The sequence below is a fragment of the Nanorana parkeri genome, unplaced genomic scaffold, assembly GCF_000935625.1.
Source record: "Nanorana parkeri isolate BGI_ZX_2015 unplaced genomic scaffold, ASM93562v1 scaffold26, whole genome shotgun sequence".
Lineage (NCBI taxonomy): Eukaryota > Metazoa > Chordata > Amphibia > Anura > Dicroglossidae > Nanorana > Nanorana parkeri.
This window is the reverse complement of record NW_017306294.1, coordinates 3,124,749-3,144,675: the sequence shown is the minus strand read 5'-3', so window position 1 is coordinate 3,144,675 and position 19,927 is coordinate 3,124,749. Positions and strand designations below refer to the sequence as shown.

The 19,927-nt window shown below is 36.0% G+C and overlaps 1 protein-coding gene across 1 annotated transcript in view; it reads left to right on the top strand.

Moving 5' to 3' along the window:
- Positions 1-19,927, top strand: part of PLXNA4 (plexin A4) — a 580,559-nt gene that overhangs the window by 378,002 nt on the left and 182,630 nt on the right. Inside the window, exons 6-7 of the mRNA XM_018566064.1 lie at positions 483-636; positions 15,142-15,241. Of these exons, the coding sequence (XP_018421566.1) occupies positions 483-636; positions 15,142-15,241 (254 nt within the window). The remainder of the gene's footprint in view (positions 1-482; positions 637-15,141; positions 15,242-19,927) is intronic.

The window sequence follows — 19,927 nt, the reverse complement described above, 5'->3', positions numbered from 1 at the left end:
ACTACCTACTTGTTGCAGCTTTTCACTTTTTTGCAATGTACAGTTTGAGTGAGCGAAGATGGGAGGACTATGCCTGCAGCACGCTGATTAATTTATTCTTCCACATTGCACCTCTCAAGCTTAGTCACAATTATGTGACTGGTGCTGAAAGCTGAATTAATACTTTTTATTGTTAAAGGTATAATTTGTATTAATGGAGACCTGTAATATTACAATAGGCCTGTTTCAACTTTACCATGCTAGTGAGGGGAAAACAAAGAAAACAAAGTAAAGCAGCCTGGAGCCAAGAACAGGATTGTTACACCACAGTCAAAAGATTAATTACACTTTTCATGGAGATTTTTTAGGTGCTGACTGCAGTCACATGGATATGCAATGCACTATTTTTTACAGTGGCTTTACTTAAGATTGTTTATCAGTGAACATAGTTCTGATTTTGGTTCACTGGATTTTATGTTTTTTTTTGTTTTTTTTATTTACAGCTAGTGTTAGAGGCTTACAATGTGCCAGAGCTGTCTGCTGGTGTCAACTGTACATTTGAAGACCTTTCAGAAATGGATGGCCTGGTGGTTGGAAATCAGATCCGATGTATTTCGCCAGCAGAAAAAGAAGTACCACGTATTATCACTGAAAATGGTAGGATCATATAGTAATATATATTTAAGCCTGTTACTTTATTAGAATTAAAGTTCATGTACACATCTGAGTATAACCAGTATGAATGTGAAGGGCTACAGTGCCTTGTGCCCAAGGGATTATCAGAATGCCAACAGGATATTTGGAACCAGATAACATTGGTAATGGTAGTTTAACCCCTATATGTGTGTGATGGTTAATTAATAATACCTTTATGATTAAGTTGCTTACTGTTACCTGAATTACTATTTTAAGTTATGAACCGCTATATAAGCATTCACACTTACAGGTATAATATTCTAAGGATTCATTCATGAGATTTTTGAGCTCAACACAATAACAGAATTTATTGGTATATAGTATCAAGACTTAAATACAATGAACCAACAATCTATTTAACTACAACATACAAAGAAAAGATTTAAACATGTGAACATTAGCAACTTTTCCTGGCTGCTTACAATATGTAGGGTCAATTTTGAAAGTTTTTAGCCCTTCCAAGGATTGACTTACCTTAGTACTACCAGATGTGGACGATTTCTTGTTGAAATTAGAAACATCCACATCTGCCACATCAAGTTCTATTGCATGTGGAGGTTGAACAACTGTCTCCTTGCTGGAAGATGCAGACACCCGTTTAACTTCACAATCTGCATGCTGCAGCCTCTGAGCAATATGATCAAGCCCCGCATGCAATCTTTCATTTTCTATTTTTAGCTGTAGGTAGCTAGTCTCAGTTTTGATCAAAGAGACATTTAAACTACTGATAGAAGCATTTGCTTTTTCAAGATCTCCTTTTATTGTTTCAGTCTGCAATTTTAAATTTTCATATTGATTAGCAATCCAACAGGCAGCAAAGAGTAGTGTATTCTTTCCGTCACGTTTACTAAATTGTTTCTCATTTAGCTTTAATTTTACATACTCTTGTACCTGCTGCCATGGGCTGTTAGATTGCTCCATTATTTTTAAGATTGCAGCACTATTTTTAACTTTAGCGATCTTGACCAGCAAATGTTCCATGATGTACAAAATTTTACTATCTAACAAAATACGAAAAACGTATGCCACGCAATGACTCAAATGTTTTGTACAAACAAGTATTGAGTTACCAGATTTTACAATAACAATAGTGTAGCCTGAGACTATACACGAATGGCAATAGACAGAGGAGACACTAAGAACAAAGGTGAAGGGATACAGTCAATACTGTAAACACACAAACAATAGTACAGGGGAACACCCAGACAGACAATAGAGACAGCAAACAATTGCAAAGGCCCTCAATACCAATCACAAAAGGTCTAACAAAGTAGTCCACATGTAAAGGAAATGCAAACTTATTTTGCTAAATTTAACAGATATTAAACCTATAGGCTAATACCTGGGATACAACTTCAGAAATGTTACCAGAAAAAGTTACAAGGAAAAACTGTGTGGTACATACCACAATCCTTCAATTATTATCTTTATCTGGTCCAATGACCACACATGCACAGCTTTATGTGCACAGAAATCCCATTAAACTCTTATATATCTGAAGAGGTTATTACTTCTCTAAACATCCTTTGTCCAAGAATTAAGGTATTTTCCACATATAATACCATACGACCAAAATGTCCTCTTAACGTTATTTCCAAATAACTACTATGCACTTCGTTGCAACAACTTAAAACTTTAAGGCTTTTCACCAAAACAAAAACAATCTTTCTGTGCCTCACTGATAAAAATTACTTTGGTAACAACCCACAAACAAAAATAACATAACAAAAAGCAAAATCTTCCCGCTCAGTATATCCTCCCTCGTTTTTCGAGTTCTTCTAATATACATACAATTTCGGGATTTTTTTAATATTTAAAATAAAAAATAAAACATGATGTGGTGTATCCTCCCTCGTTTTTCGAGTTCTTCTAATACCCACCCATTTAAACATAAAAAGTGCCTATATTAATTAAACAGAATTGTTGTAGCCTTATACTACTGGTAAACTGATCCTCAGTTTTAAAACCACCCCAATAACCTTACCTGTATTAACCAGGTCTAGGTGCTATTGTGCTGATACTCAAAATCTCATGTCCCTTCGTGGTCGCCAATTATGTTACCTGAATTACTATTTTAAGTTATGAACCGCTATATAAGCATTCACACTTACAGGTATAATATTCTAAGGATTCATTCATGAGATTTTTGAGCTCAACACAATAACAGAATTTATTGGTATATAGTATCAAGACTTAAATACAATGAACCAACAATCTATTTAACTACAACATACAAAGAAAAGATTTAAACATGCCAAATACCCAGACATTGGTATCTAACCGACAAACAGACATACAGTTAAGTGGGGGAAAGATTATATGTATAGTTACCCATTAATCGTCACATGAGGCCCCATCCTGGTGAAAAGAGACCGAGCTGTTTTTTCCAGTCATTAATATAGCCCTCGTGTCCATAGGGGTGCATGACAAATCTCCCATTGGTTGCCTCCCAAGGCCTACTGGAGATTGGAGGGTTTCCAAGACCCTCTTTACAACTCCACACCCCTCTCTACGATTGGCCAGTCTACTTGTTATTAGATCAAAGGGTCTTGGCTCCTGATACACAGGATACTGAAGTTGCACCTCTATGGTAATTATCTGGACATGCCTGGGCTCAACAATGACCCTATTTGCAATTCATTGGGCCTGGCACTCCCCTCCACAGTGATAAGCACAACAAATACTTTATTTCCCTACAAGCTATCAACACCTCAGGGGAAATATTTAAAACAAGAAATAAAACTATAAGTTGTACTACATTTTAAGGACATAAAATGCTTATATTTGATACACAGTTTTAAAAACCCTGCACAGGTTTTCTACTAAAAGCTGACAAATGGATGAAAATTAGAAAAGAAATGTATTATTGCTTACTTTGCATAGCATTTTTTGTTAATCATATTTTTTTAAAACAAACATTTCCAGTCTGCATGTAATCACCATAACTGCCTGTCATGGTGATCACATGATCGGGAACCATTTGTTTGTTAGTCTAAGGCCTGTGGCTCTCAGTGAGGTACTTAGAACTCCAGTGCGCGCTCTTAGTTCGCAGCTGGTACATGAAGTAATGCTCTCACCACATGAGGAACTGTACTAGAGAATGTTAATTTACAGATTGTGATCTGCTAATGGTTAATAATTGCATTCATGGGAAAAAGAATCATTATTTAATTGCATGTGCAATGATAGCCATTTAGCATCTGAGTTCATCTGGGTATTGATTGGTGGTAGAAGCCACACAGAGCTGAACTATTAGTAAATTATGTTTAGAGTGGTTTAATCTACCATTGTGATTGGTGGACATAATGCCATCCTAATGCTAGTTGTGTGGTCTTTGTCAAGTATAATAGTCATCAATCAAAAGCACATAGTAGAAAGTAGTGTGAAATGAAAAGGAGACTAACGTTTGGCCTTTTCCACATATTGCATACTCATTCCAGATTTGTCTTATAATCATGAAGTAATAGATTTTGAATTTGTATTATTTTACTGAGGTGATCTTACAAGAAATGGTGCTTTAAGGGCTTGTTCACGCCATAAACAGAGCAGTCAGTAAAGGGGCGGGAGGGGGTGTGGCAGCACATTGAAGTCAATGGTACCTGAAACCACACCCCCACGCGCAGTGCAATCGCCGGCACCAGAATGCGTGGCACATGCCTGCCTTCCAGTCCAGTGCAATGTGAAAAAATGCTGCAAGCTCTATTTTTTCAGATCGCACTTGACCGGAATGCAGGCATTGTTTTGCTATGCATTCTGGTGCAGGCGTTCGCACTGTGGGTGGGGACGTGGCTACGGTGCCATTGACTTTAATGCACCGCCATGCCTGAACGCAGGAAGCTGACCAGGATGCGATACAGTACTTTCCAGCAGCTGACCGCTCTGGAACACTGTTTATGGTGTGAACAAGCCCTAAGTGTACAATTTCTCCATATTTTTTTCCAAAGTATGGAGTTCTGAAACTCCATACTTTAATACTCCATAGTATTTTACTTTACTTTTTTTATAAACATTATAAACATTTGTAAACTTATTTGCACATTTCCAACATTAGAACTATCAAGAACAGTATATGCTTTAGCTCTATAACTGTAAAACCAGCAAAGTCTGCTTTTTATAAATGTTTCCCCTCATTTAGATGTGATGACAATTTGTTGTGTCCCAAAAAACATTAAAATGAAAATATATATTTTTAACCCCTTCTGGAGAAGGGAATAAAAGGTTTAAAATGATCAGGATTGAATATTGGTTAGGGCAGTAAATTAATGTGAGCATAAACTGACCAATGTCAGTGATGGTGTGAACAGAGATGCCAGTGATGACACTTCATTATATATTATATTTATATTGCTTTACTATTTTCAGCAGACATTTATTTTAGTTCCTTTGCTTCTAAAGCCAATGTCTGGAAGGCTTTCAGTGCCGTAGACTTATGACAAAAGTAGAACTGCAAAAATGATATAAAATATTAAGTACAAGGAAAAGGTTAGTTTCATTGAGTAACAGTAAAGGTAGTAAATATGGTGCTTTCACACTGTGAAAGAAAACGGAGAACAGAAAATGACTTGAAAGGTTCTTGGGCCTTGAAGGTACACTCAGGCTTAATCGAGGTTAGAATCAGAGTTTACAGAGTAAATCCTATATTATTTTCCCTCTGGGCTGCATATCTGAATAAAGCTCAGTTAAAATACAAAATAAATAGATTGCACTGAATTTTTAGTGTGTATATTTTTTTACACACACAATAAATCTACTCAGTAACACACAATAATGTCTACAGCAGATCTGCAGTAAATGTGGGCACAAGATAACAACCATTTGCACTTTGACAAATAGAGTATTTTACAAAGTAATAAACTACAGTTTCATTGTATACTAAATATGCAGAGCCAAAGCTGGACAAATGCTTCTAAAACAATGCTAATACATGTAACCTGTGTTCTGTGAATCCTGGGCAAAGTAACAGGCTCACTTTACAGAAGGGACTTTAATAGTGTTGTATTTACCTTCTCTTTGCTCCCCTGCAACACTCTTAAAGGCCAACTTTAGTATTTCCATCTTTGCTGAGATTTTTACAAAAAAAAACATATGGCAGCAATGTACACCAACAGGGTTATTCACAAAAGGGTGAAGAGTTTGGAGAAGGCATTAGACGTGAACAATCTAGGACAACATAGCTAAACTGGAAAGTGAGCTGAATAGACATAAGTGTTAGCTTTTAAATACGTATGCAGTTATTGGCAAAATAAGTTTTTGAAAGTGCTCCCTGCCAACTTTAGAATAGTGTATACAGCACAAGCATAATAAAGTAGGCAGTGCGGTAATATGGCGTGACACAGTTTTAAGATTATTGGTTTAGGTTTTACATAGATTTTATGTAACTATTAAAGTATGTCTAAACCCAAACCTTTTTTTTTACCATTAGATAGAGTGTGCATAGGGTTCTTTATTGCTGTGTGTGTCCCAGCTGGGTACATTCACAGGATTATTCACACATTTGGAGTTTGGAGAAGGCAGGAGAAGTGAACAATCTAGGACAACATAGCTGAACTGGAAAGTGAGCTGAATTGGAGAATTTTTCCAAATCAGCTATTTTGGCCTAGATTGTTCACTTATCCTGCCTTCTCCAAACTCTTCACCCTTTTGTGAATAACCCTGCAAATGTACATGAAGCAAGCATGTGCAGTTGATGCATATCAACACAGAAACATACTTTTTGTTTGTAGCTTCATATCCTCATGGAAAAGGTTGCCTCTGTGTTTTGCAAGCAATGCGTGTGTATTACAAGTGACCTCTCCACCCCCCACCCACTTCCTATTTATTAGTATTCATAGGGGCAACTCCCCATTCCCTTCCTCCCTGGACAGTGTATTGTGTGCAAAGGCAGAGCTGGTGTTTAGTGATCATGTTACAATGAATAACAGGTAGGGGGAGGGCTGTGTACAGCCTTCTTTACAATCCGTCCCTGGTATCAGACTGAGTTTCTGGTGGAGAAATGTTTGAATTTTTAGCATTTAGGCCTAATAAAAACTTTGTTAAAAAAATGAGGAAAACCTGCAATGTTAGCCATGAAAATGTGCACACATATTCATCATCACTGCACCTTTACATTACCACAATAAATGCTAATCACTTACAAAGGTGGAAACAGACTTTAAACTGTTTTTTTGTTTCTTAATTTGTCCTGCCCTGTATTTTTGCTCAGAAATGCTTTAAAATGTTGGTTCCTGCCCTTGCACTGTAGTGCTCTATGTGTGTATAATTGAGTAACCATCCAGTTCTCTCATTACAAATCTCCTCACCCAGAGGATTGGGGATTGTACTTGGAAGAATGATCATGGATTATACAGAGGTGCTTTAAAAAAAAAAAAGTTTTGTTTTATTACTTTTCAGAAGCAAAGGTACCAATACCAGAAAGTGGCTACAGCGCATGGAAGGTGATGGTACACATTTTTTTTGTGGAGTATCATATTTGGTTGTTTTGCTGTTTTCATATTAACATACAAAAGCTAGTCATACCGCATACTTGCCGCACTGCTAGTTCATCCTAGATGATCACTCATTGTAATACCCTTAACACCAGGGCTGAGTTAGTGGCACATAACAAGATGTCTTGGCACAAAGCTGGGTATTTTTGTTTAATACTGTATTTAAAATTATACCTGTTATATAATATTCCAACAACAACACAAGCAAATATTTATAATTTTATTCTTGTACATAGAGAACACTGCCCTGTTTTTTAAGTGAATATAAGAAACTTTTATTCTAGAACAATAAATATATATGAAACAACCGGTCATTAGAGATGCAATAAAATATACTGTATTGATAATAGGCAGAAATAAGCTATACTTTTAGACAGGTTCAGAACTATTTGCAATGCATGCAAAATATTTGAAAAATGTTTAAAAGCTTGTCTTTTAATACATGTGAGCACAAGCATAAAAAAGTACATTTGAAAACAAATTGCAGTATGTCATTACTCTGCAGCGGTTCGTTGTAGATCTTGCTTAAAGCTGAACTTTGGGATAAAAACAGGAGGCATGTTATTGCATGAATTAAAGCCTCACCTCTGTGGTGGATTTGCAATATAATCTGAGAATGCCAATTCAAAAGCAAAAAACAAAACACGTTATCCATTATTCTCCCTGCCCTGGATTAGAACCTTCAGCCTTGAACTGCTAACACCAGAATTGTTGTAGTGGAAAAATTTTGTGGTAGGTGAAAGTTTGTGCACGTTGTTTACATAGCATAAAATATGTATATAGTTTTTACCTATATGCAGAGGAAAAGGCTGGGCAGCACTACAGATACTATCCTGCTTCCTTCTGCTCATTCAGAATTCCCTCACATAGGAGCAATAATTACATGTTTCATATCCATTCCAAGGAACACACGTGCTATACAATGGGGTACAGAACTGCTATGGACACTGTGCTGATTTCTAGGGAAATGCAGAGAACATAGAGCAGTGATCCCCCTGCATATTTACAGCAGGACTCTTTATGTTTTGTTTTAGATGGCATATGAAGGTTACTTGTTTGCTGTTCCAGTTAATGATGCTGCTCTTGTCCACAACTCTGTTTAATGCCTGCCAAATATGACGGACCAGGAAGATATCAGGACCCCACTATGCCAGCACAAGACAATAAATGCATTTAAGGGGCTTCCAATACAGCAATGGAGATAGAGAACACTGCTATAGATAGATAATCAGTGTGCCACATGGGTGGTTATTACACTGTTGCCTATTGGCCCCATAATCTTACAAATCATAACACTCTTTAGAGGCTACTATCAGCGTTATAATCTCAGAATTCTGACTTTCAATCTCAGAATTCTGACTCTCAATATCATAATTCTGACTTTTAAACACAGAATTTTGTTTCATATTTTTTTTTAGCATGGCCCCAGGGTTCTTCCGTACTAAACAATACACTTCCTATATCAGTGTATTTAAAATTAGAACTGGCTGTGTGGCCCATTACAAGGAGAACTTTGAACTACTGTTCACATTCTATTATTTTGATACATGCACAAGGAAATAATATTTTGGTCATGAAACAAAATAGCTAGTACATAAAATGCTCCAAAAATATAAAAAGGTTACTGATATACCACATATTAATATATCTGTAATACGTTTGTATATGTTTATAAATAAATACAAATGTATGTATTTACATATGCATAGTTACATCATAGCCATTGGGTCAGTGTGTAATTGTACCAAGCAATAACTATGTGGAAGAGATAAATGTTAAAATGTCAAGCAGTATACATGTAAAATACAGTAGTTTTACATAAAGATTGTTTTCCTAATGATTATTAGTGCCCAATCATGACTTAATGAACATGGATACACAGCATGAAAAGTTTTTTTACACTAATTAATCACAAGACTCTACAAGAGCTTCTTTATACATGCAGGCAATTAAAGTGGAACTATCAGCAAAATTAAAAAACTACATACGTGATTCTGTCTGACAGTAGCATTAACACAGTTATTGTTTTTCTGAGTCCCTCATGTAACATGGTTTTATTAAATTAGTTGGTAAATCTATTGTATTGGATTCTACTGGATATTTTTTAGTAATACGCAATGAATCCAACAAATTTGCATTTTATCTTTTAAAGCTCATAAATTTGTTTTTACGTTTACACTTGTGAAAAGCATTTTTTTTATTATCCAGCTATATATATCTTAGCAGTTTTGAACAAATGTGTGTTCATTAATTATTTATCTATTATTTATTTTTTTTTAATTTTTTTTACTAGTGCATTTTTTTAACTTATAACTGTTTTCTTTTTAATTAAACACCCTTCTTCCAAAGTTGCTAGCTTAACAGATCATCACATATATAAGTATAAATTACATTTTAGCAACCATTCAAAAATACAGAAAATACCTAAGGGCTCACAACATGTTAACTACCACTGTGCGCATCAAAATAGTAATTTTATTAAAGATCCCATATATTGTAGGTCTGTTATGGAAATTCTTGGAATTTCCTGTTGTTGAAAGATATCAGTATCTTTTAGTCTATACGCTATTTGGCATGGCTTTCATTCCTCCTGTTTCATGCTTTGTGAAATACTTTACCATTGTACGCCCTCTTTGTAGTCAGTTTTTGTAGAAGATATTGGCACATATTTATGAATTACATTGTTAGAAATATATGTGAATAAATGCAGCTAAATATTCATTAATAAATCATTACTTTTTTAATAAAATGTTAAATCTACAGCTTTCATTAAAAAAACCTGGTGATCCTGCCATGAATTTCCCTATTCAGATTCTTACTGTAATAGTAATATTCTCTCAGTTGTGCTACTTTATTGCTGCACAAGCTTCCAATAGAAACGACAAGTGTCTATTTTAACACTCAAGAAGCAGGACTGGTTTACTTTTGTTACCATCAGCAGCACTGAGATGCAACAAAGGTTGAAAAAAGGTTAACATTTGATTGAAAAATCTCAGTTTTTCTGTTGTTCAGTTAGGGTTTATAAACCTAAATGGAAAACAGGTAAATATTAGTATGGGATTTCAGTGACTACATACATTTACATGGTATACCCAACACATACAGTGTGTGATTATATGAATATTAATTTTTGAGTCATGTGTTTGTTTGTATAACTTTAAGTTTTTGTGACAGCATTTTATCTAAGCCACATTGCACCTTAACTGAGATATACCCCACCCTGAATTTGATCTTGAAAATACTGTCTACCAATTTGCTCCAGAATTGACCAGGTCCTTAAACATGCACATTTAACAACATCTAGATTTAAAATTGCTGTCTTGACCATTAACAAACATCATGCTTTCTTATTGTTCATAATGTTTGGCAGAACAAATCAATGTATAACACAGTGCACATGATCTACAAACCCTGCCATCACTTGTGTGTCAAAGAATAATATCTGTATTCAGTCATCTGGGCCAATAAATGAGAGTCACTTAACAAGGTTGTCAAAACAACAAGTGGCAGATGGGCAGCAATGCACTACTTTGACAGGTAAATTTACACAGCAAACTTCTTCCAGATAGATTAATTGTCAAGGTCAATTTGCAGTGATTGATTAATGATTCATTTGGTGGAGGAAGAAAATAATTGAAGTTTGGGGTTGAAAGGGGTCAAAAACTTGCATTTAATCATGGACTGCTTTATAAAATTATTATCATTAATTAACTCTAAACATTCCCTGCATGTCAGACAATGTGTGATGAATCACTGCAGAATCATATTTGTCTAGAGATTTAAAGTGAACCTTACTAAATTTACAACTTATAAGTACATGTTGTGCCTAAGAGTAGACACCGGAACAGATACCAGAAGGTGCCTGTTATTACATTTATCAGTCAGACAAGCCTCTCTGATTTACTTTGTTTGTGAGGTCTAACTTTCCTTAAATATGCCATCATCAGGTCCAGTGAGGATGCCTAATCTTGTCAAAGGGTACTCTTAAAGTGGACCTCTTCCCCCTTTCACAAAAAAATCACATCAGCATGCAACTCTGCATGCTGATTTAAATCATTTTACATTTATTAGTTAAACAAACTTGTTTTTCAATTACTTGCAAATAGAGTTAATCTATTTCCTGGTCCACTTCTGGCACTTCTGTAATGAGCCAAAGTGTTGCATCCTGGGAAGGTAACATCAGCAGAGCATTGCTAGGAAGTCTCAACTGTAATCATGAGATCTCAGGGAAAGGCATTTTCCTCTGCCGTAGATGATGTGCATGGTCACATGTCCTAGTCACATGTGCCAGACTTCCAGGAAGTAAAGGGTGAGCTAGTAACCTGCCCTTAGAAAATATAGCCACTTTCAGAAGACTGGTGAAGAAAAGAGAAATAAGGTATGCAAAGAATACAAAGCCGGCAATTATCTAGTATCTAGTATCTAGTGTGTGTTTGTAGAATGTCATTACTAAACATTTCTAAAGGTGTTTTTGTAGTTATTTTAAAGATATGGGCAAAGGTCCACTTTAAGATGGGTATATACGGTTATAATTTTGTTCAGTTTCAGAATGCTTAATTTTCTAAAAGTTAATGGGGTCAATTGAACAATTGGTTTTAGGGAAGCATTTATGAGTCTTTGCAATCCCATTCCCATGTGTATATGAAACCAGTATTATGTATTATAAGATGTCCTGGATAGTTTTTAGTACACTTTAGTGGACAGCTTCTAGATTAGTTACATTGTCAACCTTTTGCAACCTCCATTGTGCAATTAACATGTGAAAGTATTTTCTCCAGTAAGTAGTCACAGTATTTCTTTTTCAAAGCAAAGAGCAATGTGAATTAGGCTATAATAAACAGGTTTCATTTCTGTGGCTGCATAAAGCTGACATTCAATTGGTTGTTGTGTAGTACTTCTTTTGGGGTAAAATCTATTTTTGTGATGCATTATTAAGCCATCAAAATACACTCAGTTTTATAAGAGCCTTTCCCATTATTTTGTGGAATTTAATTTTAATCCTACTAATTAGAGGGAGGAGTTGAATGTATTGTAATGTTGCAAAATTCTCCTTTATTTGCGTTTATTTTAGGTACAGTAGCTAATTTATCTGAAGCTCCACTGTGTGTCTGGTCTGAATAACTATTCATCACAGAAAGGTCTCACACTTGGCTGCCTTTAGTGTTTTGTTAAAATGTCTTTCTAAAGAATCCCTAGAAACCTCCCGGGAGGAGATACTGAGTGCAGGGTCAGTGTCTGATAATGACAGAAAGTTGGCAAGTACAGACATTCAGTTCCCTGTGGTAAGAGACGCTGTTGCTCACAAAGTAAAGGATGCATAGTATGTGTGTGCTGAATGAATTGGAATAAAAACTTAGAAACACACCATTTGGTTGATAAATGTACAGTCTCTTCATTCATCTAACTTTCCAATTGTTAGAAGGTTTGCTAATAGACCACATTGCTTGATGGAGTTAACATGTAACTGTGACCAGTTCAAATGATAGTTTCTTGACAAGCAGTAAATGAGCTTTTAAATGAGCCCTTACTGACAAATGTAGCTGCAGGCACCCTGGAGCATCTTATCCTCAAATTTCACAGCATAAAGCACTGAAGTCATTTTTTAAGCCACCTCAACTCTACCTGTTCCAAATCCTAGTTGCCTTTTGGACTTTTAATTTCTTATGTAAGCACAGAGCAAGTGCTTTGAAAGGGGTATCAGAGTACGCTGAGTAAGAATTTAAAGCACTTTATCCCTTCTGCTGTGATAACTTGATGATAACTTGCTCCATGATGCCTGCAGTTATTGGTGTCAGTGAGGGCTTGTTCTAAAGCTCAATTACTGTTTGTTAAGACTTTAATGGAAATACTTGAATGTCTATAACCTTGTCACAGGTCTACTTTAAAGCATACCTTTGGATGGGCAATCATTGGCAACATGATAATGTAGGAACAAGTAGGTACCCACAGATATAGTTTCCCAAAAAGATGCTCTACTACCCTGAAAATATGTGGTTCTATATTTGAGAAATATTCTCTGCTCTGTAGTCTGCCCTATGTGCACTTCTTTCCTCCTCTTGGGCGGTGAGGATGCATAATACCCTTTGTAGCCAGTTGAGAGTTTAGGAGAGTAGGAAAGATAGACTACACGGTGACCATGACCGATCTGGATGCTTTTTTTGGAATTCAGTGTGTGGGGCACTGTGAAGAAATGCTAGCCTTTAAATTTGTGTTAATCAGATCACCCCAGGCAAACATATAAAGTGGCCGGCTACAAGTGTGCCGGCTCCATACACAGTCACATAAAGTGCACTGTAACATGTATTTTGCTGAACTGCATGAACTGTATGATTAAGGCTATTGGGAGAAAAGTTTCAGGGATCGGAGTGACATCTGATGAGGGCAAGAATGTCTGTCTGAAATCTGGCACCAGTTGCTGCAGTTCAGCAAAACCACAGCGGAATATGAGTTATTTGTTTGTATGCTGTTGTAGCCTGTAGCTGGAAGAAAGGGTTTGCTGTAATATCTTGCCTCCCCCCTTCATATACTCACCTTCTCTTGCCTCCTCCACTGATCCATTCACCATCAAAGCAAAAGGAATCTAGTATTTCCACATGTTTAGATCATGTGACGTAGTCCCTCGCTCCCTCCAGTGTGACAGCACTGGTTCTTTGTGGTTGGCCCAGCACTGTCATGTAGGTGCAGGAAGACAGCCCTCAGCCCTGCACAAGTGCAGATGAGGATCCAACTAAAGCTTAAAGAGGATTTTTTCCCTCACTCCCAGCAATGAAAGGGTGCAGCAGAGAAATAAAGGAAGGTAAGAATCCGATGCTGTGGTGACCAGCTTTAAAGTAAAAAAAGATTTATAACGTCAGTTTTGAAACTTTTATAATTAAAATTGCTTTAAAGATGTGTACATACTGTACATGCTTCAATTAAATTGTATTGTTTTACCTGTATATATACCTTGTGATCTAGCATGTTAAGGAGTCTATGCTAAATACTTATTGTTTTTTATTTCTGTTTCAAAAAATTTATTAATAGATAACTGTTCTCAGAAAACCTCTGGGAAAAGTTAAATCATTTTTAACTTTTTGCAATTTTAATATTGTTGGTATGAGATACTCAGGATGGCAGTATGCAATATGCTTTCTAGTAAAATCTAGCAACGAACTTCTATAGATATAAATAGTTTGAGACTCTTCCCCAAAGCAATAATTATTCTAAAACTATGGAGCATGCAGCTGAATTGAATTTGCATTGGTTTTAACGATCATGCTGAATCTGTAAAATGTTGAATCTTCTCTTTCAGAGGCCCTGGAAGTGGTTGTATATAGTTTTTTACTGTATAAGATTGTTGACTATACTGTAGAAATTATATTTGCGTATTAGCCATTATTAGCCATTATTCTACCCTAGGTATATTAAGAAATTAAGAATATTTAAAGTTGGCTAATTCTCCTAAATCATACAAGGTTGTTAATCCTACTTTATTAAGTCAGTGGAAAATATGTAATTGTCAACATATTATAGGAATATGGAATAGTATTCTATACAACCGTTGGAAGAGAAACAGAAAAATTTACAGCCATTGAGAATTCACTTATCATTTTTCTAATGCAGGTTTGAAATATTTTGCCCTGTAAGTAGATGATGGAAAAGAAGATTCAGACTTGAAGTTGGGAAAGTGATTAAAAGAAAGCAGTACAAATTGCATACTGCCTGCTTATGTCATTCCAAGCTACCCTGAAAGTGGGCAATGATCACTTACAACTTTGAACACCTTCAGATCCATTATTGGACCTCATAATGTATAGACACTTGTTGATTTTAGTTTAACGTTTACAATCTTCAATCATTTTGAACTTCTTAATAAATGTTTAACAATGTCAGAGTTTGGCTTGCAGTAATACATGTAAAGTTCTAGTACTATGTGACTTTAGAAAGTACTGACACAAAATGTGGTTAAACTGACTCAGTTATGTTGTTCTTTACCTTCTAGGTGACCATCACATTGTCCAGCTGCAACTTAAGTCCAAAGAAACTGGAATGACTTTTGCCAGCACCAACTTTGTCTTCTACAACTGCAGTGTTCACAACTCGTAAGTACGGACTTCAACTTGTGCCTCAAATGTTTTTTACTTGATGTAATAGTAATGAAGAAATATTATTTTATATTTTTATCCTTATGGATATGTATATGACTGTATTATATATTATTATGTATTTGCAAGCCCTTTTTGGGTCATATTTGAAGGATACCATCATCTTCCTTAACCTCATAAGGACCCTTTCGCTGCCAAGGCCTTTTTTTAGTTTTTTGCAAACATGAAATAATCCGCATTTTAGGCCTGAAAATTACTTTGAACCCCCAAAACATTAAATATTTCCTGAAAACCAAAACTCGGTAGAATAAAATAGTGGCAGTTGCACATGTTTATATTGCATGATATTGGTGCAACTCTTTATCAAACCCAAAAAGTTAGTGACAAATACACTTAAGTTAATTTTAGTGCCCCAAAACACAATAAAATACTCATTTATTTGTATCACATATAAGATGAGGTTACGATGAGTAAATAGATACCTAACATGCCTATGTGAAAAATTGTGTGTGGCCCAAAAAGTCTGTAGACGATGCTTAAAAGCCCCTACAGATCATCAGTTTAGAGATACGGGTAAATATTGGCCCTAGCATTGTTTCTCTCACTGCCGTGTGTGGCGATACCCAACATGTGTAGTGCAATTGACGTTTTTGTACGTAGACGCACCCGACGTATGTTTGCGTGAATGCGCACTTTAACATTTTTTAAATTATGTTTACATTTATTTTATTCTATATTATTTTTTACAACCTTTTTCCTTTACTTTAATTGCTATCACATACGGGTGCTTACAAGCCCCCCGTGTGATAGCATATTGGTGGTGAAAGGTACTCTTTAAGGTGATACTGGGGGTCCAAAAGACCCCTAGTATCACCTTTCTACTTTGAATAAGCTATTGAAGTGCAGACCACACTTCAGTAGCTTATTCCTTGGCTTCAGGAGCAGAGCAGTAACAGCTCAGGGACCGGAAGTGATACAATCCGCGTTGCTCCCGATCCCATAGAATGGGGAGGAAACCGGTGAACGGAAGTTCGCCACTCTCCTCCCCAGCTTTCGGTTGACACTGGAGATGCCAGTCCCACAGGAGGGGCAGCAGAACCCGGGAAACATGGCAGGGGTGTTGGGCAGGGGTGTCGGGCAAGGGGGGTGGGCACATTACCGGCCCATAGAAGTGATCTGGCCGCAGCTGAGCCACCATAATCACTTCTATTGTAAAGCTGACAGCTCAATAGACAATTGTTGTATAGTAAACTCCTCTTAATCTCATCAGAGGCAGGTCACCTAACAGGACATGGATATCAGCATGCAGGCACTCAGGATCATAATTAAAGAAAACCAGCTACTAAGCTATCAGCAGGTGCTGATTTATTCAAGTGTTATATACACTTTTAGAATATTGCTATTGAAACAATTTTTTACCCATGAATATTGTCCTTACTGGGACAGACTTGGATTTTATATCTCCCAACTGCCTCAATTTGGTTTAGATAGTCTTTATTTTATTACCCACAAAGAAATAGGGTCAACTTATTGTATATGGGCGAAGTTGTGTCTTAAAGTTGATTGATCTGGGTGCAGCGTAATGTGCTGATTTTCTTTCTTTTATTGAAATGTTCAGAAACAGTGTTTTAATTAAGCTACATCACAAACATTATTTGGCAGATGTATGCTTTCTGATTCCCGTGCATTGCGGTTCCTGGGTATACCACGAGTTGTTAAAATATCACTGCCCTTTTATTTCTAGACACGATCAGTACCTTATAACTATTGATAGCATATTTCTGACACATCTCTGAATGTGGTAAGAAGACAAATATTACGTATGTACTTGTGTTGTTTTCCTGAAAGGCCAGAGCTATTTTATACATTTTTTGTTAACCATTATTCATGAATTTAGAGTTGTAGATATATGTATTGCAAATTGTGAGACAATTGTTATAGTTGTGAGTTTAATAAAGTACACAAATATTAACTTGAGGTTCTAACTCTTCATATAATACATTATAAAGTGACTCATCTACTAAGTCTATGGAATTATTCTAAAACTGCTGTGGATATAACCTGTGCACATTTTTTTTACTTTACATTGCCATAAAAAATGCATGGGAGTCTAGCCGTTTTGTGTGTATTCTTTAGTCAAAGACACAATGCATAATTCAATATATTTCTCACACCTTAATATAGTGTTTTTGTTCTGTTTATGCTTTGGTTTCCATGACAACACAGACATATGAGTATTTCTTTTGTTAGACTACCTGCCCTTATACCCTGAGCAATATGCTGCTCCCTACTGTTCCATTCATGCCAGCTTTTTTTTTTATACCTGGAGCACAAATAATGCAATATTGGTTGTTTATTGTACCGGATGGATATTTTTCAGAACCTGGCAGTATAATTATATGACCATGTCTGATACCCTGAATATGGGTTTAACATGAAACACAATCCAAAAAGTGAACTTAGCCCTTAAAAATGTTATACCTACCAAAGGATTGGTAATACTGTGCAGGTACTTGTGAGATTGAGACACCCTTTCTAGGCAGTACTGCTTGATCCTTAACCGCTAATGCAGCTGCAGCACTACTTGGTCAAATATACTGGGTTAAAATAAATCTGCATTTTCTTAAATTTGTCTGTGACAGCGTTGCAAAACTAACCAGTGGATGTCATATTTTCCTTCAGCTGTTTTATCAAGAAAACACTTAGCCTCCACGTTCTTTTCTTGTTTCTGGGGGTTCCAATACAGCCCATGGTTTGAAACATTGCCTAGAAATCAGTGAAGAATGTTGTAAAACCATTGGTTATAAACCTAAATTATATTATATTGGAGCTATTGATTGCATATATAGATTTATGGACATGTATACTAAAAAAACTGATAAGAGACTCATCAATAACTGATAGTAAGGTAACTAAGCTTATATGGAAAGCCATTCTCCTACACAATTTATCTCCTACACTAACTTATTTATTAATGACATCGGGGAGGGTGTTAACAGCGATATTTCCATGTTTGCGGATGACACCAAAATTGGGAGGGTAATAGACATGGACTTAGACATTATAACATTACAGGAGGACCTGGATAAAATAGGGGAGTGGGCATTAATGTGGCAGATGAGGTTTAATGTTGATAAATGCAAAGTAATGCACTTTGGAATTAAAAATAAACAAATGGGTTATACAATTATGGGTATGCCGCTAGGGGAGTCAGAAATGGAGAAGGATTTGGGGGTCATGTAGACCGCAAACTGAAAGGTAGCTTGCAGTGCCAGGCTGCTGTAAACAAAGCTAGCAGGGTTTTGTCCTGTATTAAAAAGGGGATGTATTGCAGGGACAAGTCTATAATTTTGCCACTTTATAGATCATTGGTTCAACCTCATCTGGAGTACGCGGTCCAGTTCTGGTCACCAGTACTAAGAAAAGATGTCCTTGAGTTGGAAAAAGTCCAGCGGAGGGCAACCAAACTAATTAGGGGTATGGAGGACCAGAGCTACGAGACAAGGCTACTAAATTTAAACATGTTCACATTGGAGGTGAGGAGATTAAGGGGGGATATGATCTCCATGTACAAAATGTTCAATGGTGGTAGCAACATTAGCGAATACTGTTTAAAATTAACTCAATCACAAAAACTAGAGGCCACCACCTAAAATTGGTGGAAAAAAAATTCCAGGACAAGGGGCGAAGGGGGTTCTTCACAGTAAGATCAGTTAGGGTCTGGAACTCACTGGCACCGATTTCAGCAAATAATGTGGAATTGTTCAAGAAACGTTTGGACGATTTCTTAAGGGACCGTAATATACAGGGGTACAGGTACTCCTAGAATGAGATCCTAATAGGTTGGACTTTATGGACTAATGTCTTTATTCAACCTCAAATACTATGCAACTATGTAACAATTACTTGTGGATGTCATGTCAGTGATAAAGTTAAAAGACGATGCAGGTAGTTTTTTAAACCCCCTCTAGCATACAATATTTAATAACATAGACCATTAGGCTGCAAAGCTAAAGTAAATGACATATAATATATATCATTAATGTAAATGCTATCAACAGAATGATGTTAATAAAATGTTTTATGTACAGGTATTTTCATAAAAAAATTAAATAGCCAATAACAATGTACAGTATTTAAACTAAACAAATAATGTTTATCATTATAACATCTGCTTAATACAATATCTTTCTCTACACCTCATCAATCCAGAATGAATATGTACTGACTTGTATTAATGAGTATTTGTTAGCTTTTTCCTCTGTTTAACATTCTTGTACACTGTCTTATATTCACGGTGATAATTTTATTATAAACAGTTCACCGTTTCTTTTTCCACATACTCCAGCAGAAATAAAGATTAAAAAAATGAAATATTCATTGCAGTCTATGTTTTGACTTGACACAATATCATACAGTATACATTTTTAATTTGATTTATCAGAGTGAGTGCTTGTTATCAATTTGAATAACAAGTATTGCATTGATACTCTATTCTTCTGAGCTTGTTTTATAAAAGAGACATCATCATCCCTTCCTGCTGACTCCAGCATGGCTTTTGGTATAAGCTTTGAAAAATTCTCTGCAAATTGGTAGAAAATATTTGTGCCTACTAATGCAGATGTTGTTCTGAGTATGCCAATAAGATTCAATAAGCTTGGATGTTGTGGTAATCTCATGAGC